The sequence below is a fragment of the Phascolarctos cinereus genome, unplaced genomic scaffold (assembly GCF_003287225.1).
Source record: "Phascolarctos cinereus isolate Bilbo 61053 unplaced genomic scaffold, phaCin_HiC Scaffold_726;HRSCAF=1367, whole genome shotgun sequence".
NCBI classification, from domain to species: domain Eukaryota; kingdom Metazoa; phylum Chordata; class Mammalia; order Diprotodontia; family Phascolarctidae; genus Phascolarctos; species Phascolarctos cinereus.
Window position 1 is genome coordinate 27,354,960 of NW_027556098.1, and position 27,959 is coordinate 27,382,918.

The 27,959-nt window shown below is 35.8% G+C and overlaps 1 protein-coding gene across 1 annotated transcript in view; it reads right to left on the reverse strand.

Annotated features, from left to right (window-relative positions):
• LOC110212737 (cohesin subunit SA-2-like) overlaps positions 1-27,959 on the reverse strand; it is a 131,710-nt gene that overhangs the window by 99,503 nt on the left and 4,248 nt on the right. The window contains 10 exon segments of the mRNA XM_020992744.2: positions 3,580-3,678; positions 6,004-6,127; positions 7,623-7,696; positions 9,053-9,204; positions 11,325-11,529; positions 15,303-15,374; positions 16,315-16,391; positions 17,178-17,274; positions 17,936-18,100; positions 27,297-27,381. Of these exon segments, the coding sequence (XP_020848403.1) occupies positions 3,580-3,678; positions 6,004-6,127; positions 7,623-7,696; positions 9,053-9,204; positions 11,325-11,529; positions 15,303-15,374; positions 16,315-16,391; positions 17,178-17,274; positions 17,936-18,100; positions 27,297-27,381 (1,150 nt within the window).

The window sequence follows — 27,959 nt, forward strand, 5'->3', positions numbered from 1 at the left end:
TTATTCATAAATTGTTCACCTATCCATAAGCCTGAGAAGTAATATGTTCCATGTTCTTCAAATTTTCTTGTAATATCTCTATTTATATCTAGGTCATGTATCCATTTTGACCTTATCTTGGCAAACGGTGTAAGATACTGGTTTATGCCCAATTTCTGCCATCCTGCTTTCCAGTTTTCCCAACAATTTTTACCAAATAATGAATTCTCATCCCAAAATCTTTAGTCTTTACACTTGTCAAATACAAGGTTACTAGATTTGTTTGCTGCTATAAATTGGATGTCTACTCTGTTACACTGATCTACCTTTCTATTTCTTGGCCAGTACCAGATAGTTTTGATAATTATTGTCTTATAAGATAGTTTAAGATCTGGGACTGCTACACTTCCTTCCTTTACATTTTTTTTATTAGCTCCTTTAATATTCTTGACTTTATGTTGTTCCAAATGAACTTTGCTATTATTTTTTCTAATTTCAGTAAAATAAGTTTTCGGTAATTTAATTCCAATGGTATTGAATATATCAATTAGTTTAGGTAAAATTCTCATTTTTATTACGTTGGCCCTGCCCACCTATGAACAATTAATATCTCTTCAATTATTTAAATATTATTTTATTTGTATAAAAAGTTTTTCAAGCTTTTGTTAATATAATCTGTGGGTTGTTTTGGCAGGTATACTCCCAGGTATTTTATACTATCTAGAATTATTTTAAATGGGTATCTCTTACTATCTCTTCCTACGGGGTTTTGTTTGTGATATTTAAGAATGCTGATGATTTATGTGGATTTACTTTATATCATGCTACTTTGCTAAAATTATCGTTTCAACTAACTTTTTCGTTGAACCTTTGGGATTTTCCAAGTATATTATCATGTCATCTGCAAAAAGAGGTTATTACCTCATTCCCTATTCTGATTTACTTCTATTTCTTCTTCTCTATTGCTAGGATTTCCAATACAATACTGAATGCCCACTGACGGTGGGCATCCCTGTTTCATACCTGATCTTACTGGAAACGCTTCTAGCTTATCACCACTATGAGTAATGCTTACCGATGGTTTTAGACAAATGCTTTTTATCAATTTAAGGAAAAATCCATTTATTTATACCTATACTTTCAAATGTTTTAATACAAATGAGTGTTGTAATTTATCAAAAGGTTTTTTAGATCTACTGATACAATCATAAGTTTTTAAAGTACTATGCTAATAGTTTTCCTTATGTTACACCATCCCTGCATTCCTGGTACAAATCCCACTTGGTCTAATGCATAACCTTTGCAATACATATTGTTGTAATCTTTAACTAGTATTTTATTTAGGAGTTTTGCATCCATATTCATTAATGAAATTGGTCTATAATTTTCTGTTTTCACTCTTTCTGATTAGGTATCAGTATCATATTTGTTTCATAAAAGGAGTTTGGTAGGATCCCTTCTTTGCCTATCATTCTGAATAATTTATTTAATATTGGAAGTAGTTAATCTTTAAATGTTTGATAGAAATTCACTTGTAAACCCATTTGGTCCTGCTGCTCTTCTCCTAGGAAGCTCATTTGTAGCCTGTTCAATTTAGTTTTCTAAAATAGGTCTATTTAGATATTCTAGTTCATCTTCTGCTAATACAGGAAATTTATATTTTTGTAAATATTCTTCTATTTTACTTAAATGGTTAAATTAATTGGCATATATCTGGGCAAAATAACTCCTAGTAATTGCTTCAATTTCATCTTTGTTGATGGTTTATTCACTCGTCATTTCTAATACTAGTAATTTGGTTTTTGTCCCTTTTTTAAATCAAATTAGCCAGTTTTCTTTACACTCAATTTTATTAATCTCATTTTTAATTTTTAGGATTTCCAATCTGGTGTTTAATTGCAGATTTTTAGTTTGTTCTTTTTCTAATTTTTTTAATCGCATACCCAATTTATTGGTCTGTTTTTTTCCTATTTTATGTAAGCATTTAGAGATATAAATTTTCCACTTATCCCTGCTTTTGCTATATCCCATAAGTTTTGATATGTTGTCTCATTAATGTCATTCTCTTTAATGCAACTACTGATTGTTACTATGATTTGTTAACCCATTCATTCTTTAAGATAAGGTTGTTTATGCTCCAATTAATTTTTAATCTATGTTTCTGTGGTCTCTTATTAAGTATAATTTTATTGCATTGTGATCTGAAAAGGATATTTTTAATATTTCTGCTTTAACTATAAAAATGTTACATCCTAATATAAGGTCAATCTTTGTAAAGGTACCATGAACAGCTAAGAAAAGGGTGTATTCCTTTTTATTTCCATTCAATTCTCTCCAGATATCTATCACATCAAGCTCACTTCTTTGACTTGTTTCTTATTAATTTTTTGGTTAGACTTATCTAGTCCTGAGAAGGGAAGATTAAAGTCCCTTACTATTATAGTACTACTATCTATCTCCATCTATAATTCATTTAACTTATCTTTTTAAAATTTAGATGCCATAGTATTTGGTGCAGTAGATTCACTACTGATATTGATTCATTGTCTATGGTACCTTTTATCAAAATGTAGTTACCCTATTTATATTTTTAATTAAATCTACTTTAGCATCTTTGGTTCATCTAATTAAATCTATTTTAATGAAATCTATTTGTCCAGGATCACAATTGCTACTCCTGCCTTTTTTGCATCAGCTAAAGTACAACAAATTCTACTTCAACCCTTCATTTATGTGTCTCTTGTAAACAACATATTGTTGGATTTTGATTTTTAATTCATTCTGCTATCTGTTTCCATTTTATGGGTAAGATAATATTTGTAAAGCCCTTAGCACAATGCCTGGCACTTAGGAGACACCATATAAATTCCCTCTTTCCCCCCCAAAACGAAAGCAGATACCCAACAACTGAAGAATGGTTAAATAAATTGTGGCAGATGAACATAATAGAATATTAGTGCAATATAAGAAATAATTAACATGAAGATTAAGATCACAGGATCATGTATCTGGAGTTGGAAGGAACCTTAGAGACCATTAACTCCAACTTTCACTTTGCAGTTTAGGAAACTGAGGCTAAGAGTGGTTAAGAGACTTGGCCAAAGAGACATAACTATTAAATAAGTGTCTGAGAAAGGATTTGAACTTGGGTTTTCCTAATTCCAAAAACAGCATTCTATCCACTATACTGCCAAATAATCACAAAGCAATCTGGATGGTGAGGTCTAACAGCTGCAATTGAATATGAAAACAAAAAGAAAAACCAAAAATTAAAATGCTGATTGGTTTGTTCTATCCAGTTTGCCTGCTCCTATACAAGACAAAAAAATAACTCTATCCATGAGTGCTTCTCTAGAATCAATCAACAAGCATCTATTAAACATACCTATTATATGCCAAACACTGGGAATTAGCCCTACTACTTAACCATCAAGGAACCAAAAGAGAAAAAACAATATTCCGCTCCAAAAATTCCACTAAAGTCAGAGAGGGCCAGGAGGAGTTCTAAATTCATATTTCCTAAAAGATGAATAGCTAAACTTGTTTTCAGTGACAAGAAACAGGGAAAGGATGAAAAGGGAAAGAAGCAATATGGCTTACCTTGAATCTAGTATTAAAAAGGCCCATCTTAAAAACAAGCTCTTTGTGCTCATAAAGTCCTCGAAGTCCCTGAAGGCACTTTAGCCGCACCTCTGCCTGCTGTAAAACAAGAAGACTCTACTACCAATCACAATCAACATGGACAAAAACAACTTCTCATATTTATAGACACTTTAACAAATCCTCAAAAATTGTCTGACATGAACCAAAAATGCTAGGCACCTGGCTAAGTGTTGGGGACACAAAGACAAAAAGAAATAGACTGCTATTAAGAAGCTTAACTTTTATCAAGAAAGATGACATATACATGTGTTAAGTATATAAGGGAGGGAGAATTGAGAAAAATTTCATGTAGAATGTGGTGGTGCTGGTGGTTTAGTTATTTTTCAGTAATGTCCATCTCTTTGAGACCCCATTTGGGGTCTTTTTGGCAAAAATACTAGAGTGGCTTGCCATTTCCTTCTCCAGCTCATTTTACAGCTGAAGAAACTAAGGCAAACAGGGTTAAGTGACTTGCTCAGGGTCACACAGCTGAGTAAGTCTCTGAGGCTGGATTTGAATTCAGCAAGATGAGTCTTCCTGACCTTAGACCCAGCATTCTATCCACTTCACTGCCTAGTTGGCCTGTAAGTGGTAAACTGAGTTTAATCTTTAAAGAAGTACAGGATTCTATGAGGTGAAGATGAGGAGGAAGCACACTCCTGGCATGAACCAAGGCCAGAGCAAAGGCTTAGACATGAGAGATGGACAGCCATGTGTGAGGAACAGAAAGAAGGCTATTCAGGCTGAGCTTCATTATACAATATTGTATAATGAAGAAGAAAGAGAGCTTGGGACCAAGTTGTAAAATGCTTTAAAAGTAGAGGAGTTTTTATCCTACAGGTAATAGGGAAACATTAGAGTTTAGTCACTGGTACCATCTCTACAACCCAAAACATTTATTTCTACTTCAGAAACATATTCTCAATATTAACTTTTTAAATAATGTACCAGAATTTGTGCTTGGCTTATTTAATAACATTGAACATTTAAGTGATTGACAAAAATTGGTCTGGGAAGTGAGGAAGGGGAAATCATTATTAGTATTTTTTTTTTTGCTTCTGAGGGGAAAGAGAGAAGCAGACACCATAAAATTTTTTTAACTTAATTTTCCTTTCCTATTTTTATTTTACATCCTCTCTGCCTCCCTTACCCCTCTGCTCTATCTGCAACAAGTGAACTGCTTCAATAGAATGGATGTATGAATAAGATTTTCCCCACAATTTATGTTGGTTACAATGTCCTGTGCCAAGATTCCACTACATCAGCACAAAATGATTAATAAAAATCCAACAAGCGGGGCAGCTAGGTGGCGCAGTGGATAGAGAACCGGCCCTGGTGTCAGGAGGACCTGAATTCAAATGCAGCCTCAGACACTTGACACTTATTAGCTGTGTGACCCTGGGCAAGTCACTTAACGCCAACTGCCTCACCAAAAAAACAAACAAACCAACAAGCAAACCAACAAGCAAAAAACCTACAGGGCAGGCCCCTGCAATGCTTTCTGATTCAATGCACAGGTAGTTAAAATAACAGCATTCATCAGGCACAATTACCTTTTCAAAGAAATAGACCAAGTCTGATATTAACCAAGAAAAAAAAACCCACTAGAAAACAAAAGGCCAGAGTTATTTAAGAATTTTATTAGATTCTCCAAAACAAGAAATCTTTGGAGTTGAAGTGATTAGTCAATTGTTTTTTTCTAGTTCATTGGTTTCCTTTAAAAGCAAAGTACACAATGATCTATACATCTGCTATTAATCACAAAATACTGAGTTTGTTCTTCTGACTCTATGGTGTCAGTCTCCTATCCATAACCCATCGCAGAACCAGAATTGAACTGCCTGGGAGTAACATAAGGCTTCAGGTTTTAATTTAATTTAGAATTCACCACTCATCTCAAAAATGTAAATCTTGTCAACTTTACTCCCTCTTTAAGACTACAACAATGTAAGCAGAAAGAAAAATAAAATGAAACTGAACACTTTATAATTACAATGACCAAACCTAGCACCAGAGCAGACATGAGAAAATGCAGTCCTCTGCTTCATTTCAGAGGTGGGGAATTATAGGTGTGGAATACTATGGCCAAACATAGTCAATGATTGGGTTAGTTTTGCTAATTTTTGTTTAACCCATTGTTATAAGAGAAATATCACTAGGTACGGGAAGGGAGTGGCCATATTCAGGAATTAATATGATATATAAAAGACTTCAATTGAATCAATCTATGAGTAAAAGAAACTTGATTGTTTCATAGTGCTAAATTAAATTTTTTTTAAAATTCTATGACAACTCTAACGGCAACTGGTAGGTAACAATAGGTTTTTAGAATAACTTCTATTTGTTTTATTTTTTCAAGAAAAGAAAAAGAAGAAAACTCACCTTATCATATAACATCCAACCAACATATTTTAGGTAACTATCATTTAAAAACATATTTGGGTACAATTTCAGCCAACTTCCCATCTCCTCAATGCAAACAATTCTGATTTCAGGAATAATATCACTATGAAAACAAGGTTAGAAATGCATTAAGAATAACTAAACAGAAATCATTTTGTATTAAGTACAACTGGAACAATGTAACTGAGTTCTTAAGTCTGAAAACTTATCCAAACATAAGAACATAACTATTAATGCTTAACCTAGTCTTTAAATATGTTAGTCATGTCAAAGAAACTCTAAATACCAATAATCCTTTTCAATCAAGAATCCAAGGACGGATAAAAGAACAAACTCTGATTACTCTAAAATCTCCAACAGTCCAGTCAACCAGCAGCCTAAATAAAAAACTTAAAGTAACCAAATGGTCAAGATACGTTGAAGTGAAAGTACCAAAAAACCCTCTGAAAATTACTATGGTAGTTCCAAAAAGGGAAGAGTCACTTACAGCTAAGAGAGAAGGACAAGGAGATAAAACGAAAGCTTCTTGTGGAAAATTAGTATTTGAGATGAGACTTTTAATATAGGTAGCAATATATAAAAACACAGCACAGAGATGCTAGGGTATGAGGAAGGGTGGAATTCTAACTAAAAAGAATGGCAGAAACAAGAGAAAGAGAAGATGAAAAATCTCAGCTCCTGCTAAGTAAAAAGGTAATCCATTTTGCCTGAATTGTAGGGCATATGAGAAAAATCAAGAAAAGGAAGTTTCTATAAGATTGTGTAGAACTTTACATGACAAACTAAGGAGTTTAGACTTTATTCAACAGCATCCACAAGTGGAATGGCATAGTGGACAGAGAGCCAGCCTCAAAGCCAGAAAGAACCAGGTTCAAGTCTCATTTGTGACCCATCCTGGCTGTGTGGCCTTGGACAAGTGACTTAACCTCTCAGGGCTCGAGGCAGCTTTCTAAGCTTGTTAGTTGCAGAAAAAGTGCTGACCTTCATTAGTAAAGAGTTTCCTCACGAAGTTCCCTACAACCATGTAGTCACAGTGCTAGTCTCTAGTCCCAGTCCTAGCAATACCTAGTCTACCTTGCACCCCTCATTTTATAGATGAGGAAAGTGAGGCCTAGGTAGGTTAAATGACTTGCCCAGGGTCACATGGAGAGTAAGCTTCAGAAACAGTATCTGAACACAGGTCTTTCTGCCTGGAGCCAGTTTTCTTTCCACAGTAGACAATAAAGAATTATTAAAGGTTTTTGAGTATGGTAGTTGGTGTGATCAAAGCAGTTCACTAGGAAGATTATCTGACATGAAAGAGACTAGTAGAGACTAGAGATGAAAAAGACTGGTTAAGATAACTCTTGAAATCAACTAGGTAAGAGATAATGAATGTTCATAAGAAGAAAAGTGGGAACAGAAAAGTGGATGTGGAAAGGAAATGACAAAAGATAGGATTTAACTGCTTAACTATGGAAGATGAGGGATGGAGAGAATCCACCTTTACGGCTTAAAGTAGTAACAATACATCCAAATGGAAAGTCCTGAAAGGCAGAAAAAATGCCGTGCATGAGTTTGTCTTGAAAAAATTTTTTTAAAATAACTAATATCCTTACCGATAGCGCTGCACAAAGGTCCCTTTAAAAAGCGCATTCATCATATTTTCAATTTCCACAGGTTTTTGCTGACACTGAAAGACAAAAAGTGTAGCAACTACAATCCACCACAAGATTCTGAAGATTTTATAGCAGCAAATTGGAGAAATCAGCGGTGCTGTTTCAGGGCACGAGTATTTGTACCTATTCTCTCAGTTGGCCACCAAGCCCTAAGGCTGTAGGTTTTATAATTTTTTCTTCTCTAGCTCCCAAGTACACAAAAGCCCTCTTGCCACTCTGCCCTTCTCCCATCTGTTACCATTCTCCTTGGTGCTGCCTTCACATGTACTCTCTACTCCCTTCTCCCAAAAGGCTACAGATTTTCTATGATTCCAGAATGCTGAAGTCAAGTTTGACCACTAAGGTCTCTTCCAACTCTAAGATTTAGATGCCTTTGTTTGGTCCAAGACAACTGGCTTGACATTAGGGCATATTTGTAAAATGCCAGGAGATACCATGGTATAGTGGGACAAGTGCTGGCTTGGACTCTACAGAGACTTGGGATCAAATTATGCTTCTGATGCATACCACTAGCTATGTAGCCTTACTCAAAATTTCTGTCTCTTTATAATCATGGTTATTGCAAAGTTAACACAGATGAAGTGCTTCACAAACCTTAAACCATTAAGTAAGTTATTATTATTTACAACCAAGGTACGGTAGGAAAAAGGTAGAAATGCTGGTTTTCTCATGGAACACATAATGCGGTAACTAATCAGCATTTCTATAAGCTGATCAACTTGGATTTTCCCTCAGAATTTTAACCAAAGTCCCAAGTGCAGGACTGTCAGTACCAGAGTTCAATACTTCTAGATCAGAGTAAAATAAAAATGGTATCAGGAGCTGGAAATACTTAGGCATCAGAGGGTTGGATCTATAAGCCTTATTATTTGGGGTACCATGAAATAAAATTCCTTTACAGTCAGGTGATCACCACTACTTAAAAAATCCTAGGTAACTTAAAAACTGATATGAAGTGAACAGTGTGTTAACTAAAATGACTGGTTATTTATTTTCCATTTCTCATTTTCAAAATCTCAGATCTACATTGTAGAGAAGCAATGTGGCTCAGTGGACAGAGAGCCAATTTCAGAATCAGGAAGACCAGAGGCCAAGCCCTGCATCTGACAAACTAACTGTAAGCAAGTCATTGAACATCACACTGCCCCAGCCAACTGTGGAAGACTAAAGTTACAGAACAGCTGTTCATCTACGTTGTTAAAAAGTTTCCTCATTGTGAATTCCCTGTACCAAAGAAATCAAAGGTCTAAGCAAAAAAGAAAAAAAAAAGGTGAAAAAAAAGCCCACCACTGAAAGGAAGGGAGGGGGGAGGTAAATGTGTACCCCAAAATATATCATCAGTACTTAACCCACAGTAAGAACTATCAGACCTCTTTCCTTTTCCTGTCAAGCTCGTCCAATCTAGGACCAGTTTCACCCTCAGGAGTCCTATTCTTCTCTACTTCATAAAGCTGCTGAGCATCATGGATGCTGACATCAAGATTCTGAATTACACTCACAAGTGCTGTCACCAACTTCATTGCTGAAATGCAAGAGATTTTTAAAAAAATAAATGTCACTGAATTAAACGGCTTTAAGTATAAAAACTTCATCTCCTAAGCACCAAAAGCCTATAAAGAGAATAAACAAAACAGAAAAGAAGGTAACAGAAGAGACATGGCAAAGGTAAGTGAGCTGATCACAGCAGTCATTGAAAGATCAGTTATAATTAAAATATAAACAACTTAACCATAAGACTATTTAAACAAATTAAATACTCAGTACCGTGAAAGAAAATGATTTATCATTTAACTGTTAAGAAAGACCAATAAATACTTTATCACAACAAAGCATATGCAGGAGCACCTTAGCTCACCAACAGTCTTCGATAAGATTCATATGATCACAGGGAAGGAAGAATAAATATTAACTCTATAACGACTGAGATGAAAGGCAAGATAGAGCAGTGAAACATAATTCACTAGCTGGAAAAAAAAACTTTTGGGGGGGGTCAGATGACAACATCATTTCTTCTTAAATCTGTTTCCTTTAGCAACCACAGATCTAGCCTATAATCAAATAGTAAGGCACTTTCTTCCAATTTGTCCTATTATAATAGAAATTGTCATTTTCCCCCTTTTATTAATGAGCTGTCAATTTATGATAATGAATACATAGAAAAATAGCTCCAACCTGAGATCATGCTCTAGGCTCCCAAAAGCCACTTGTATTTAATTAGTATTTTTTTTAAATAAAGAATCTTCCCTCAAATTCTTTCCAATAAATAAAAAATAAACACTTATTGAATAATTCTATGTAGCACTGGGCGAGATATCTAGGGGAATAAAAAGAAGTATAAGAAAAAGCCCCTGCCACTTGGCCACAAAAAAGAGAAATAAATATATACCTTCCTTTCATCCTTGCAAAGATGGGGTACTTTGATTGTGAAAACCTGCATATGTCAGACTTGGTTAACATGCTGACTAGTTTTGCTGAACTGGGTTTTTTGTTTATTTTGTCTTTCTTATTCTTTGCTATAGTGGATGGCGCTCTGGGACGGGGAGGAGGGATATCTCAGTAAATGTGAGTAATAAAAAAAATAGCAATACAATTTTTAAAGGAAATCCCTTATTTCAAGGAACTTAAAAAGGTATTTGGAGAGACAAGATATATATACATGAAAAAGATAACAATATAAGACAGTATATGATGCGTTCCAAGTAAGAAATGCAGACAATAAAGGCGATAATTCAGAGAAGTGTACAATGATAGGCTAGGATGGTGAAGGAAGGCCTTATTGATGGAGGAGGTCAGACTTGAAGAATGAATAGATTAAGGATAGACAGAAAAGGGGTGAAGGCATTCTAGTGGGGAAATGGCATCAACAAAGGCACAGAGGCAAGAAAGATGTATTCAGGTACAAATGAGCAAAACATATTGACTTCAGAGTTCATGCTATGGAGTAATTTTGGAGGTAAGGAACAGCAGAGTGGATCCAAATGCTGCCTTTGCCCAAGTTTGGCCACGGGAAGCACAGCTTATACCCAGAACCAACTGACACACGTTTGCATCATCACAGAAAAGAAGCAAATCCATGTAAGAAAACAACACAAAAGTACAAAGGACCTCCTCTGAACATGCAATAATTGCCACAGGCATGCCTTTGCTCACTCCATTCCTCCTGTGTAGAATATTCTCTTTCAACTTAGCTCAAGTCTCATCTCTTCCCCCTTGCCTCACCACCCCAACCTATGACAGTCTCTCTGTCATCTTAACACTAAATCAATTTTACTTTTGGCATTTGATCATAAACTGCACATTATAGTGTTAGTTAAGTTTTCAGGCATTAGTTTTCTCTCCCCAACTATGTCATAAAATTTTTGAAGTCAAGCACTGTATTATTTATTTTATCACTTCTCATTATATCTCCCACAATTCTGCCACAGTGCTTAAAAACACAACAGGCCATGTTTTTAAAAAAAAATGAATTGACTAAAAGAAAAAAAAGGTTTCAAAAGGTATCATATTCACCTTAAAGCCAAATCCATGACCCAATGGGTCATAAAGATATTGGTACTAAACCACATTTAAATTCCTCCTTCCATAGCTAAAACCACCATAATATTACAAATGTAATACAAGGAGAGATGGGTAAGAACTCACCTGCAAATGTACTGGTATGCCTGAACGCTCTCACTACAGAGCCTGTGAGTCCTGAAAGAAGGGAAGTGATTGTGTTCATCAGATAACCATCGTAGAGAATGCTGTACTGACACTGTTGAATCAACACTGCTGTAAATTCACAGAAATTAGCCTTAAATTTTTTCCAGTGTGGTCCAGGCTTAACAAGTGGGTAACCTTCATCTTCCTGTGTTTGGAAAAAGAGACAGACAGACAGACAGACAAAATAAGGCATTTCAATTGAGATGAAAAAATAAGGCATAAAAGAATAAAGCTAAAAGCAATTCATTTTAGTTTTGCTTCTATCAGAAAAGTTGCCCTAATCTAATTATGGAACAAAAACTTTGTATTCAGAAAAGAAAAAAAGTTAAATTACACTGTCTTGTCATAACTAAAGCCACTATCCTTCTTCCCTACACCACACAGAAAAGGATGCAGCACATCAGAGATTGAATAAAATCTATTACAATTAAAGTAACTAACAGCAATGCGAGATACTGACAACCAATTAAATAGTACAACATTCATTTTTCTGATTTTTCAAAATCAACCAAAGCTTCTGAGATGTATATACTATAGGCCCATCCCCCACTCCCCCCAAAAAACCCTTTGCAACATGATAAAGCCACTCACAGTCAATTTCTCAAAGCTTCTTCCCAGTTCTATGTCCTCAGAAATCATTTTTAGAGGTTATTTTTTAAGCTTATACATTTGTCCTATAGGAAAATATTATGTGGAGGACTGTAAGCTCTCACTTTTCATGACAGTCATTCAAAAATTAACAATAGCTCTATGTTTGCTTTCCCCCCCCACTGTAAAATGCTACATTTAGCGAAATAAATTATTAAACCATTATAAAAAGGTTGCCTGTATCTCCAAGGTAAGGCAACCAGAAATACTGATATGGAAGAAGTACAAGTTTAGTATGAGAAAATATGATACATTCCACCATTCTGAAATATGGTTTTACCATAACCTTACAAGAATGGCTTTTAGGGGGCTAATGGGTGGCGCAGCAGATAGAGCACCAGCCCTGGAGTCAGGAGGACCTGAGTTCAAATCCGACCTCAGACACTTGGCATTTACTGGCTGTGTGACCCTGGGCAAGTCACTTAACCCCACTGCCTATCAAAAAGCCAAATAAAAAAAAAAGAAGAGACTTTTAAACAATAGATGACTTAGTTCCTAGAGTCTAGGACTGAAGACAGACTGTTTTCCTGAACAAGAAAGCCTAACCAATTAACCACAAGGTAAAGACTTTAACCTCTAACTCACCATGAATTTATCCACATTTAAATTAATTTCCCTGCTAATGTTCCACACAGTTGCCTCACTCTGATAAAGAGGTGACCACTCAGTTCTCAAAGTCAATGTCAACACAGCTAACAAATTTTAAGTAAGGCTCTAGTAACTAATGGTTGTCCGTGGTCCAAGTATCAGGTAATTCTTAGAGAAAGATTATTAGAGGATATGACTGCTGGTGATCACACACAGCCCAATAAACTAGGTATGTACACTACAAATTCTATCATGCATCTGGTCCCAGTAAACCTGCTGTCAATGTCAACCCTCATGGGACTCTAATTCCCCCCAAAGAAAGGGGCCTAAACTGGTCAATTTGCCCATAAGAGGAGACGAAATTCTTCTTAAATGGTATTCCAAAATGTCTAGTTGTGTCTAATCAACAGCAAATAAGGAATTACCATATAACTGTGCCCACCAATGTCAACACAAGAACCAATTCTACCACTTTATATTACTTTTGATTCTAAAGTATGAAGAAGAACTTATTAAACTCTTAACTGACCTTTTGGGCCAGGATTCCACCCTATTATATTTGCTATTTTACTTAGTGGAATAGGTCAAATACAATTCAGTTTGGAAACAGCTACTATAGCACAACCCAGCAAAGGCATCCCATTTTAAGAGTATGGCAGAAACTAGGCATAGACCCAAATCTCACACCATATACCAAAATAAAGTCAAAATGGGTTCAGGACTTAGATATAAAGGCTGATACCATAAGTAAACTGGGAGAACAAGGAACAGTTTACCTATCAGATCTATGGAGAACAGAAGAATTCATGACCAAACAGGAGATAGAGAACATTATGAAAAGCAAAATGGATCATTTTGATTACATTAAATTGAAAAGGTTTTGTACAAACAAAGCCAATGCAACTAAGATTAGAAGGAAGGTAGAAAATTGGGAAAGAATTTTTACAACCAGTCTTTCTGATAAGGGACTCATTTCTAAAACATATAGAGAATTAAGACAAATTTATAAGAACACAAGCCAGTCCCCAATTGATAAATGGTCAAAGGATATGAACAGACAGTTCTCAGATGAAGAAATTGAAGCCATCTAATCATATGAAAAAATGCTCTAAATCGTTATTGATTAGAGAAATGCAAATCAAAACAACTCTGAGGTACCACATCACACCTATCAGATTGGCCAACATGACAAAACAGGAAAATAATAAATGTTGGAGAGGATGTGGGATAATTGGAAGGCTAATACATTGTTGGTGGAGTTGTGAAATGATCCAACCATTTTGGAGAACAATTTCTAGGGCTGTATCCCAAAGAGATCAAACAAATGGGAAAAGGACCCACATGTACAAAAATATTCATAGCAGCTCTTTTTGTGGTGGAAAAGAATTGGAAATTGAGAGAATGCCCATCAACTGGGGAATGGCTGAGCAAGTTGTGGTATATGAATGTAATGGAATACTACTGCGCTATAAGAAATGATGAACAGGTTGACTTCAGAAAAACCTGGAAAGACTTCTATGGTCTGATGCTGAGTGAAGTGAGCAGAATCAAGAGGACGTTGTACACGATAACAGCTATGATATGCGATGACTAATATTTTTAAACTGAACCTTTCTCAGCATTACAAGGATCTAAAACATCTCCAGAGGCCTTGGGAAGGAAAATGCTGTCCACATCCAAAGAAAGAACTATGGAAGTTGAATCGCTCTCACTTATTTTTACCTTCTGTTGAGTTTTGTTTCATCTTTCTGATGGTTCCTCCTATTGGTTTTAATTTTTACTTACAACTTCACTAATGCGAAAATATGTTTAATAGGAATGTAAATGTAAAGCCTATATAAGATTGTGTGCTGTCTTGGGAGGGGGAGGAAGGGGGAGAAAAATTTTCAACTCAAAAGTATATGGAACTGATTGCTGAAAATCAAAATAAATTAATAAAATTTTTTAAAAAGACATCCCATTTTAAAATGATGTTACCTAACTAGACTGAATAACAAAAGAGGCCACATGGTGTAATGGAAAGAGTGTTAAACTTGGAGTCAAGAAATAATTGGGTTCAAGTCCTGCCTCCAACAATTACTAGTTATGTAACCTTAAATTCCAGTTATCTCATGCATAAAATGGGGATAACAATGTCATTAGAACTTACAGGTCATAGAGTTATTGGGAGGATCAAATGAGGTGACTTATGTAAAATGTTTTGTAAACATTAAAAAGATATAAATGCTAGCTGTTATCAATATTACTACTGTTATTAGGTTACAATAAGACCTTCTCCTGAGCCTCAGAAGGACTTTAATGGTTACAGGTGTGTCTCTCTTCTATATGTTTAGGACAGTATCAAACTATGAATGATAAAAACATTACTACAGCTATCGCAATGTTTGTGCAAAGTATTAGGAAGGCAACACAAAAAACATACCTCAAAATCTTAATAATCAGTTATCAAAAAATATTTAAGCATCAAAATAAGCATGGCACTGGGTGGGCTGCCACACAAAGAGAACACTTCATGACATCTAGAATGTTACAATTTATAATCACACACAGAAAATAGTATAACTAAAATACTAATTCAATTCACAAATGCACGATAAGACAATCTCCTTAATTTCATGAATACAACTAGAACTTGACAAATACACAACCTCTGAAGAGAAGGAAAATAAGCAAAAGTTTTACCAACTCCATTGGCCATGTCACTGTTAAGATCCACGGGCGAGCCATAATTCTCTTGTACTGCAACCCTGTTTCCTATAAGTGATTATACAAAAAAGACTTTAATTTACATTTTAGGAGGATTCATTTGAGTCCTTCAAACTGAATTTTAAATATAGATTTACACTAAAAATGCAATCATATACATACAAAACAAAAGCATAACCAAGATGTTTCTCCAACTGTGACTGAAGTGATTTTGCTGTAATCAACTCAGTATTTTAAGAAATCTCCTAAACAAAGACAAGGACCCCATTCATTCTAGATCTGGGAGATTTTTTTCTATTATTAAATACTAAGCATACTCATAGCCCCTAAGAAACTATAACTCCTAATGAGGGTACCAAGTCCAATGACCACACATCTGCTTCAAACAGATTTTACCCCTAAACTCTCTGCAAGTAAGAAATAACAGTCATTACCAAAACATCTTTTGGACATGTTGATGCAGCATGGTTCTCAAAGACCACAAATAGCTATATGTAAATGCTCCCTATAGACTCTAGCACAGGATGAGATCATTAAATTAATAAATAACTGATTCAAAAAACATCTAATGGGATTGTCTCAGATAAGATGGAGAAAGAATATAATCAGGTGCCTTTGATTATAAGTTTGTAAATAAAACCACTTTTATATTTCAATCCCACTCATTTAAAGTCATGATTAGCTTAGTCTGAATAGCTATGTCTATAATGTGCAAAGGGACACAGAGAGAAAATCCTTCCCCTATCTTCTATGATCCTTTTCTTCTTTCTTTCTTTCTTTCTTTTTTTTTTAAAGCAGCATGGCCTAATGTAGGGGCTCTTAATCTCATCTGAGTCATAGGCCCCCTTTGGCAGTTTGGTGAAGCCTAGGGACCTCTTCTCAGAATGTTTATATATATATAAAACAAAATACATGGGACTACAGGGGAAATCTAGTCACAGTTGAAATTCTAAGTTATTTCAAGTTCAGCACATGAATTGAATCTTACCTCATCAAATTTCTCAATCATTTTTTTCAAAATGTCAGAGCTATGTAAACTTTGGTACATCTCAGCAGTCACCATCCCTAGATACAATGAATGGAAAAGTAGGTCTAAGAATGAGAGAGTCAAATATAAACAAATAGACTAATATTAGACACATATATCGAGACAGCATGACAAAGTGGAAAGACTGGATTTGGTAAGGGTACCTATGTTTGAAAATCTAGCTCTATTTAATTCCAGTGTGACCACAGAGAAATCATTTAACCTGTATGGGCCTCAGTTTCCTCCTGTGTAAAACAAGAGGGTTGAAGTAAATTACCTCTAAGGTTAAATCCATGGTCCTAAAATCCCTAGGGCTTATTTTGAGCTATTTTCAAAGTTATCTATCTTTGAAGGGAATATTCACACAACTTTCAAAATGGCCCAAAAGAATCTTTAATTACAAATCACATAAAGTATTTGTTAGAAATACTCCTGGGCTTGAGGACAGATAGGGCTAAAAAACAGACATGAAACCAGGCATTTCACTAAGCCACTGTGGATACTGGAAATTCATACTGTCAATTTCCAAAGTGTCCTCTAAAATAAAATACACATTCCTTTCCCTTTCTACCGAGTCCATAACTTCTCCAATTTAGAAGTGCACCAACAGAGATGACTTGGGCTATAAGGGATTTTCCATTCAAAAACCAAAGGTCTCCTATCTAAACCAACCATCCAGGAAAATCCTAATGTGCCCCAACTCCTTAAAGACTAAGGCCAACGTGAATTATGACTATGGAACAGAAAGGAATGCAAGACTCAGCTCAGACCTAACTAAACATTCTGAAAGTATAGCCCACAAATGCCTGCAAGGAAACAATTACCTTGACAGCCAGAACACTGAATAAAGAAATTGATGAGATCCAGAAGTGCCAAATCTCTGTCTTCTTTATAGGCTTCAATCCAGTCATCTACCACTGACTGACAGGGAACAAACACCCAATGAACATTTAGAACAGAAAACAATTGAATCCCTCCAAAATAATAGTATTAGAAGATCAATCACCTTAGAGACCATGTCAAATCAAGCTTTTATTATGTATAGTTACTTTTCATGGGACATGGATTTGTATGACATATCATAAACAAGTTCTGAAGTTATTTCCTCCAGATCAGAAAAATCAACATTAATAATGACAACAACTGTAAAAAACTTTATACAAGAGCTATACAAGCATGATATTGGACAATGTACTATTTGTAACTATTTCCTTTTCTCAATACACACTTTGCAAACTAGCAAAGATAACAGGGTGGAAACCTGGCCCAAAAGGTCAGTTAAGAGTTATATGGCAATTTCTTATTTGCAAAGTTGCTCTGAAATTTAGCTGGTGAGTGACTACACACATTATTATATGTTTATGTACTATATCATATTTTCCAATAAACAAGAAGGAAAAAAGGGATGGGGAATACATGAACTGGTTCGTGCTCAGGTATAAAAGCAAAAGTATAGGGAGCAGATATATGATGCATGACCAAACCCATGTACACAGAGCTGAAGGACAAATCAACAAACAGTGCTACCTTACCAAATGATCAATCTAAACTCAGGCAACAGCAGTTCAGCTCAGAGATGTACCTGCATAGCTCTCTTGCCCAAGCTGACCACCTCAAAGAGAGTGACTGCTTCCACCATTTCTTCAACTTCATCTTCAATGCTCTCTGGCTGACTTGACCTCTTCCTTCTTAAAATGTTTTTCTTTCTGACGTTTTCGTACTGCTCTCGGACTTTCCTTCTTCCTTTCTGAAACCAAAGTTTTCCAAAGGAATTATCATAAATCTGCTTGTCAATAAAACATTAGCCCTCTTTTCCAGAAGGGCCTTCTGTTCTAACACAAAGAAGACAGGGTTATTCTAAGTCAAATCTTTAACAAAAATTATGAAATTCCCCTGGAGTTTATTTGGTTACAATAATATGCTTAAAATAAATGGTAATCAATTGGTTTGAAATTTTTTCAAGATTATGAGCTGGAAAAGAGCTTTAAAATTGTTTAGTCGAGCTCCTTCATTTTATAAAGCCCAAAGAGAGGGAATGACTTGCCCAAGGTCACTCAACAGAATGTAGGCTCCTTATCTTTGTATCTAAAATATAATTTGTATTCCCTGGCACCTAACACAATACTTGACATACTAGATGCTTGATAAATGCTTAAATATGAATGAATTCTTTCAAGGTTTTCACTGTAATAAAATTGTTTATATAAAATTTGGGGGGAAGCTAGGTGGTGCAGTAGATAGAGCACCAGCCCTGAAGTCAGGAGGACCTGAGTTAAAACCTGGCCTCAGACCAAACATCTGACACTAGCTGTGTGACCCTGGGTAAGTCACTTAACCCCAATTGCCTAAAAAGAAAAAAAAAGAATTAATGGAGTCCCTGAAAACTGTGATTAAAAAACAACAAAACCTGGACACCATATTGCAAGAAATCCTAAATTAAAACCACCTATATCTCTTCATCTGAGAGCCAAAGTAAAGATAGAAACACACACACACACACACACACACACACACACACACTCACACACTCTCTCTCTCTCTCTGTCTCTCTCTCTCTCTCTCTCACACACACACACACACACACACACAGACATACACACACTTAAGGGGCAGCTAGGTGGCACAGTGGATGGAGCACAGGCCTGGATTCAAATCCGGCCTCAGACACATAACACTTACTAGCTGTGTGACCCTGGGCAAGTCACTTAACCCCACTGCCTAGCCCAAAAAAGAAAAAAAAGTGTAAAACAAACAGACAAAAAAAAGAAGTTGGTCTGTATTCCTCTTGTTATCAGCACATCAGAAACAGAAATCCCAAACACTGAACTAAAGTCTTTTCTTTCCCACTTCTCAGGCTAATTTCACCTTTTAGTGGGCAATCATAGTGTTCCTACTACAAGGCTACCTTGCACTAGAGCTGCCCCCTAAGAATTAAGAGAATCTATGGTCACTTCAGCAGAGTCCAACTCAGTAATAACAATTCAAGGAAAATTTCCCTCAGTCAGTTGCTAAATTCACAAAATCACATATTGTCAACTTTAAAAATGTAAATTGTTTTCCCATTAAAGAGATTTTCAAATGCCACTCAGCAAGCATGAGACTAGAAAATGCACACAAAATTTCTCTTTTAAACACAGTCTCTTATTCCAAATCTGCTTCATATGCTAGTTGTGGGACCCATTCAATATCTGACATGTCAGACATTATATCCACAAGTACTTTCTTTCCAGCACAGATGGGCACCTCTTTATCTCTCTGTGCCTCAGTTTGCTTATCTGTAAAGTGAAAAAACAGGCTAAATGATCTATCACTAAAGGTCCTACCCAGCTTTAAATTTCTATTATTCTTTAATACCATTATGCTTTAATAATAAGCATTTTTGCCTCTTCAAAACATTAAAAAAAATCTACCAGTTAACTTGACTTTCCCTTCACTCTTTTTAGTGTTTAAGCAAACACCTTCCACGAGGATACAAGTCTGACTTTATGTGGCACTAATGATAGGTAACTACTTCATCTCATGTCTTTAGCAATTTAAAAGCTTACATACATAGTGTGAGAAAAATCAGTCAATATTAAAAATGTTTTGTTCATAATGTTCTTTAAATTTAAAAAAATTTTCAAATATTTTTGAAAAAATGGTTTCTACATTAAACTTTAAGATATTCTAGTCAAACAACTTAATATGCATTTAACAAAATTCAGTTACATAAGTTGAGATAACATATAAATTATTTTTTCCTTTTTGCTCCATTTTCTGTATCAAGACCACTGGCTCCACATATGTCTTTGATCCCATTTCCTGCAATCTGTCTCTGAAGCTTAACCCTTCAATTAGTCCCTTTCTCTAATTTTCAGTCTTTTAATGTCCACTGGTTCCTACCTTGCTACCTATAAACATGCCCAAATCTCTATCCTTTAAAACCTTCACTTGACAATGGCATTATCTTAACCTTTAAGCCCATCATTCCTCCAGATTTTTCTGTTCTGTTTAGGATACCTTTATCCTTCTGGTCACATAGGTTCATAGCCCTAGAATCATTCACAACTTACATCTTTCACATCCATTCAGTTCCCCTTCTCTTATCTCAGTATCTCTTCCATCTGTCCCTTCTCTCCACTCAAACAGCCACTATCCTAGTTCAGGCCCTCATCACCTTTCACTTGGACCATTACAATATTCCAGTTGCACACTGGACATTTCAAACTGGATGTCCCAGAGACATCTTAAACTCAATTTATATAAAACCTAACTCATTAATCTTTCCCCCAAAATCCTCTCTTCTTCCAAACTTACCTATTTCTGTCAAATACACTACCAACCTTCTGGTGTTCTTGAGATTCACAATCTTGGCATTATCCAAAACTGGACTCCTCACTTTCTCCCATCCTATACATCCTATCAAGTGCCAAATCTTGCTATTCATACTTTCTCAACACCTCTCACATCCAACCCCTTTTCTCCACTTACACAGCTACCACATTAATTCAGGTCCAATTCAATCCCTTGACTAGATTATTTTAAGTCAGAAGACTTTTGGGGTTTTTTTTTTGTTTGTTTCACTGCCTCAAGTCTCTCCCCACTCCAGCTCATCCTACACACTGCTGCTGCCAAACTAACTTTCTTTAAGCACATACCTTACCATGTGACCCCATACTCAACCAAATACTATGGCTTCCTTTTGCCTCTAGAATATAAACACCTCTGTTTAACTTTAAAAGATCTATAAAACCTGGCACCAATCCATCTTTCCATTCTTTCTTGGACATTAACACCCATGCCCTTGGCCTCTACACTCTTCAATCCATCGAACTGACCTTTTATCTGCTCACACACTTCTCATCTCTATGACTCTGCACTGGCCATCCCCCATGCCTTGAATTCACTTCTTCCTCCCCATCTATGAGTTTCTCTCTTGTGTTAAGATATAGCCCTTGCACCATCTTCTGAAAGAAGCCTTTCCTGATCCCACAAAATGCTAGTGACCTCCCATCCAAACTACTTTAACTATTTTGTATGTTTTTGTATTTATCAGCTTTATATTTATGTATTTTATATTTACTTGTCTCCTCCACTAGAATGTAAGCTCACTGCAAATAAACACTGTTTCATTCTTTGTCTTCATATCCCCAGCATCTAGCACTGTGCCTGGAACTTGGTAAATACTTAATATTTTCTGATTGATTTAATAGATTTCCTAATTGTTTTCCTGATGCCAGTCTCTTCCCTCTTCAATTCATTTTCTACACAGCTGCTAAATTGACTTCCATGTTCAAAAAACTTTAGGGGCTTCCTACTATTTTTAGGATAAAGGAAAAAATCTTCAGCATGGTATTTCAAGCCCTTGAAATCTGGTCCCAGCCTTTTTCCAGACTTATTTCATGTTTCTCACACACACTCTTATGTTCTAGCCAAACTGGCCAATTTGCTGTTCCCCAAATTTAATATTCCATATCCATATCTTCTGTCCCTTGTCTCTCTCATCCTTAAAAAAATCCTTACTCAATCTAACCATCCAAGTTCACAATCACACCCTGTCTCTGCTCCTCTTCTCAACTAAACTCTTTGAGAAAGCCATCTACAACAGGTGCCTCCACTTTCTCACCTCACTCTTTTCTTAACCTTAGTTAAATAAGGCTTCTGACCTCATCAATTCCAATGAAATTTCTCTCAGCAATGTTTGCAATGTGAATTCCCCAATCAAATAATCTTTTTTCAATCTTTATCCTTTATAACTCTTCTGTAGTATCTGACATGGTTGATTATAGCCTCCCTCAAGAGTCTCCCCACTCTAGTTATCAAATTGATCTCCCTAAAGTGCAGGTATTACCACGTCACAGTACCTTCTCCCCTCCATTTAGTATGCTCCAGGGGATCCCTATTATCTCCATATATCAATATAAATATAAAATTCACTGTCTGACTCTTAAAGCACTTTATGACCTAGACCATTCCTACCTTTCCAATATTCTCACAATTTATTTCCTTCACTTACTCTATGATCCAGTGACACTGGCCTTCTTGCTGTTCCTCATACATAACATTTCAACCCTTGATTATTTCTTTACCAGCTGTCCCCAAGCCTGGAATCTCTCCCTCCACATCTTATCTTCTGTTTCCCTGGCTTCCTCCAAGATTCTGCTCAAATAACCATCTTCTGCAATAAGCCTTTCCCAGTCCCACTTAACGCTAATGCATTCCCTCTAAGATTACCTCCAATTTGTCCTGTATATGTTTGGAATGTATATTGTTGTTTTTATGTATTCTTCCCCCATTAGAATATGAGGTCCTACCCAGGACACAATTACAAAACACTTTTCACACAAATAAAATCAGATCTAAATAATGGGGAAAAACATCAGTTGCTCATGGGTAGGCCGAGCTAATATAATAAAAATGACAATCCTACCTAAGCTAATTTATTTATTCAGTGCCATACCAATCAAACTACCAAAAAATTATTTTATAGAGTTAGAAAAAATAATAACAAGATTCATTTGGAAAAACAAAAGGCCCAGAATATCAAAGGAACTAGTGAAAAGAAATGCAGGGGAAGGTGGCCTAGCAATTCCAGATCTTAAATTGTATTATAAAGCAGCAATCATCAAAACTGCTTGGTACTGGCTAAGAAATAGGGAGGTGGATCAGTGGAATAGGTTAAATATGCAAGACACAGTAGTCAATGACTATAGTAATCTATTATTTGATAAACCCAAAGACCCCAGCTTCTGGGATAAGAACCCACTCTTTGAAAAAAACTGCTGGGAAAACTGGAAAAGAGTATGGCAGAAACTAGGCATAGACCCAAATCTCACACCATATACCAAAATAAAGTCAAAATGGGTTCAGGACTTAGATATAAAGGCTGATACCATAAGTAAACTGGGAGAACAAGGAATAGTTTACCTATCAGATCTATGGAAAACAGAAGAATTCATGACCAAACAGGAGATAGAGAACATTATGAAAAGCAAAATGGATCATTTTGATTACATTAAATTGAAAAGTTTTGCACAAACAAAGCCAATGCAACTAAGATTAGAAGGAAGGTAGAAAATTGGGAAAGAATTTTTACAACCAGTCTTTCTGATAAAGGCCTCATTTCTAAAATATAGAGAATTAAGACAAATTTATAAGAACACAAGCCATTCCCCAATTGATAAATGGTCAAAGGATATGAACAGACAGTTCTCAGATGAAGAAATTAAAGCCATCTATAGTCATATGAAAAAATGCTCTAAATCGTTATTGATTAGAGAAATGCAAATCAAAACAACTCTGAGGTACCACATCACACCTATCAGATTGGCCAACATGACAAAAGAGGAAAATGATAAATGTTGGAGAAGATGGAAAATTGGAACACTAATACATTGTTGGTGGAGTTGTGAAATGATCCAACCATTTTGGAGAACAATTTGGAACTATGCCCAAAGGGCTACAAAAATGTGCATACCCTTTGATCCAGCAATAGCACTTCTAGGGCTATATCCCAAAGAGATAAAACAAATGGGAAAAGGACCCACATGTACAAAAATTACATAGCAGCTCTTTTTGGTGGCAAAGAATTGGAAATTGAGAGAATGCCCATCAATTGGGGAATGGCTGAGCAAGTTGTGGTATATGAATGTAATGGAATACTATTGTGCTATAAGAAATGATGAACAGGCTGACTTCAGAAAAACCTGGAAAGACTTCTATGGTCTGATGCTGAGTGAAGTGAGCAGAACCAACAGGAATTTGTACACAATAGCAGCCAAGTTATGCAATGACTAAGAATGTTAAACTGAACGCTTCTCAGCATTACGAGGATCTCAGACATCTCCAGAGGTCTCAGGATGGAAAATGCTGTTCACATTCAAAGAAAGAACTATGGAAGTCGAATCGCTCTCACTTATTTTTACCTTCTGTTGAGTTTTGTTTCATCTTTCTGATGGTTCCTCCTATTGGTTTTAATTTTTACTTACAACTTCACTAATGTGAAAATATGCTTAATGGGTATGTAAATGTAAAGCCTATGTCAGACTGTGCGCCGTCTTGGGGAGGGTGGGGGGGGAGAAAAAGGGAGAAAAATTTTCAACTCAAAAGCGTATGGAAAAAAAAATTAAAATTAAATAAAAATTAAAAAAAAAAAGAATATGAGGTCCTTGGGGGCAGGGACTTATTCGACTTTCTTTATATTCCCAACACTTAGCACAGTATTTCAACCAAAATAAGTACTTAATAAATGCTTGTTAACTGACTCATTGATCTCATGAATACTATTTCTTCTCTAGGTTTCTGTGACACTGACCTATACTGGTTCTCCTCCTATTTATCAGACCATTACTTCTTTGCATCATTTGTTGGTTCCTCACAGATGTCAAACCCAATGACTATACTTTATTCTGGCTCCTCTTCTATGCTCCCTCTATACTATCTCATCTGGTGATCAAATCACTTACTATTAATTTCAAGTATCATCTCAGAGCAGATGATTCCCAAATCCATATACTCAGTCCTAATCTCCCCCCTGAGCTATAGTACTACATTACCCTCTGTCTTTTAAACATTTCAAATTCAACATGTTGAAAACAGAACTCATTATCTTTCCCCTCAAACCCTACCTGATTCAAACTTTCCTGTTACTGTCAGGGGCACCACCATCCTCCCAGTCACCCAGGCTTATCTTTAACTACTCTCTCACCCAACAAAACCAATTTGTTTTCACATCGGTCTTTCTACTTTCACAACATCTCTCAAAGAAGTTTCATTCCCTACTCCCATTACCCCACCTTAGTATAAAGCTCTCATCAGGGGATTTTTTTGGGGGGCTAGGCAATGGGTTTAAGTAACTTGCCCAGGGTCACACATCTAGCCAGTGTTATGTGTCTGAGGCTGGATTTGAACTCAGGTACTCCTGAATGTTAGGGTGGCTGCTCTATCCACCGAACCACATAGTTCCCCATCATCAGGGGATTATTCCAACAACTTTCTCATTCATCTTTCTGCCTCATGTCTCTCCCCACTCCAATCCAACCTCCACTTAGCTTCCAAAGTAATTTTCCCAAAGCACAGCTTGACCATGTCAACCCTCTACTTAATCACCATTAGTGGCTACAGCATACTTCAAGGATCCAGTACAAAATCCTGTTTGATACTTAAAGCTCTTCAAAACCTCGCCCCTTCCTTCTTTTAAAGGGTTCTTATATTTTAGTCCACTCCATGCAATCTATGACCAAGACACACTGGACTACTTGCTGTTCCTCATACTCTATCTCCCCATCTCCTTTGTCCTTATACTATCAATCCCCAGACCTAGAACACTCTTCCTTCTTACCTTCTTAACTGAGTTTTCCTAACTTCTTTCAATACTCAGTTCAACTCCCACTTTGTTCAGGAAGCCTTTAGTTACCAGAGCTTTCCCCCTCTGAGATTTTCCTTCTATCTACTCCATACATATCTTGTATGTACTTAGTTACTGTCATGTTTGTCTCTCCTTTTAGAATGTAAACCCCTTGCGGGCAGGGACAGTTTTTGCTTTTCTTTGTATCCCCAGTGATTAGTACAATGCCTGGTACATAGTAAGCACTTAATAAAATTTTAACTGCTTTCTATGAGGCTTTCCCCCAAGTCTAGTATTCACTCAAGTCTCACCTCCACCTCTCTGAATTCCTAAATTTCAAGTCTCAGCTCACATATCACCTCCAGTATGAGGTCTTTCCTGATCCCCAGTTGTTAGTGTTCTCTCTCCCCTTAAATGACTTTGTATTTACTTATTTATATGCTCTCTACAGGAAGAAGCTGTTTGGTATGCAAGGTGTTTTGCATATCTTGCATATAATAGGAACTTAAATATTTGCCACACATGAATATATAAAAGTTCTTTGCTTATCTTTCACAAATCTTTGTAAGAGGCAGGAATTATTAAGTTTAAAAGAGATATTATATACACAGGCCACAATGAACCATCAACTCTATGGGGACCAATTTTAAAGGTTTCTCAGAGGCTCCTTCAGAGGATATTTAGAAAGATGAAGGAAAGCCACTCCAGCCAACGAAAGTCAAAGTTCAAGCTGTCTTGTTCTTAGGCCCTTTCAGCTGTATCTGACATTGGAACTCAAGAAGGTGAGTTTTCCTGACTCCAGGCTGACAGCCCTATCCAATGTACCACCTAACTATTATTCAATCTGTCTAGAAGATTCAATCACTCAACAACAAATGCTTAGTTCAAGTTATCAAATTATAGATTTATTTCTCCAGTAATAACACACCTTTTTCACAATGCGACTTGAAGGACAGCAGTCAAGACAACACACTAAATATTACAGGCAACTAGTAAATGTTTAGTCAATGAATAAATTCACTACTTTAAAATTTGCAGTGCAACCTGTGAAAATGAAATCTATACCCCTGATTCTAATCAAACCATTAGGATGCACTTTTTTTTTAAAGCAAAATCTGACACCAAACCAGATAAGAGATTTAAGTTCATCCTATCTACAGCAACAGACGAGGAATCATCAAAAATAGGACAATACTCAAAAGGAAAGGATGGCATTATGTTACAACCCAAATCTAAAGAGGAAAAAAAACTGGAGGGGCCCAACTATGATCTAGCTAATGCAACTACTCTAAAAATAAGATTATTCATTAAAAATGAATTTTTAAAAACATATTCTAGGCACTTATTCAACACAAGGTTGAATAAGACATGGTCTCTGTCCAGGAAAGACTTATAGTAGAATATGGAACATAAGCACACAAATAACTACATCACATAAATACAACACATGTGAACTAAAAAGTGAAGCCACTTACACAAAATACAGATCTGTTTTATTACATTATAGTAATTCTGTCTATACATCTATACAAATAAATAGGATTGTGCATAGACATACAGAAATTTACACATACACACACATGTACTCACGTGCCCTCATCCACTCACAAAAACTTACTGGTGTCAAGTTGCTAGGGTTTTTCACACAGCCACCATTTTGTACAGCAGATGCTGGTGCAGTTGCCTCTTGGCCATCATTTTCTCTGTTATAAGAAAAAGAATATGTAATGAAAAAATGCTATATAAAGCGCTACTTGTATATAAACTAATGAAATTTCCAGGTAATAGTTAAAGCAGCCATTCCTAATCATAATTTGGGATAATTCTAACTCAAAAGTTTTTATAAAATTCTCAAAAACAAATTACACTTAATTTTAATTTTTAAAGAATACATCAAAGTACTAATGTACATATTTCATAGAACACTTTTTGGATGGTACTGGGTGGCCAGAGAGACATAAAATCAAAATAATAAGATGGGTTATTAACCCCCAAAAAATATTCATTGGCATTAAAGGAAAACATTGGTCTATGATACTTTTATAATTTTATTTTTAAGATGAAATGATTATTTTTAGATCCTAGACAAATTACAGTATAATAGAAAAACTCTTACTTAAGTAGTATAGTCCTATTTCCACCATGGCAAGATAGTTAACCTTTAAACAAGTTGCTAAGCCTCTCTGAGATTCCATACTCTCATATGTAAAATGAAGGGTTAGAATGGATAATCTCTGGGTTCCCTTTGAACTCAAACATTCTATGATACTAGATGTTTTCT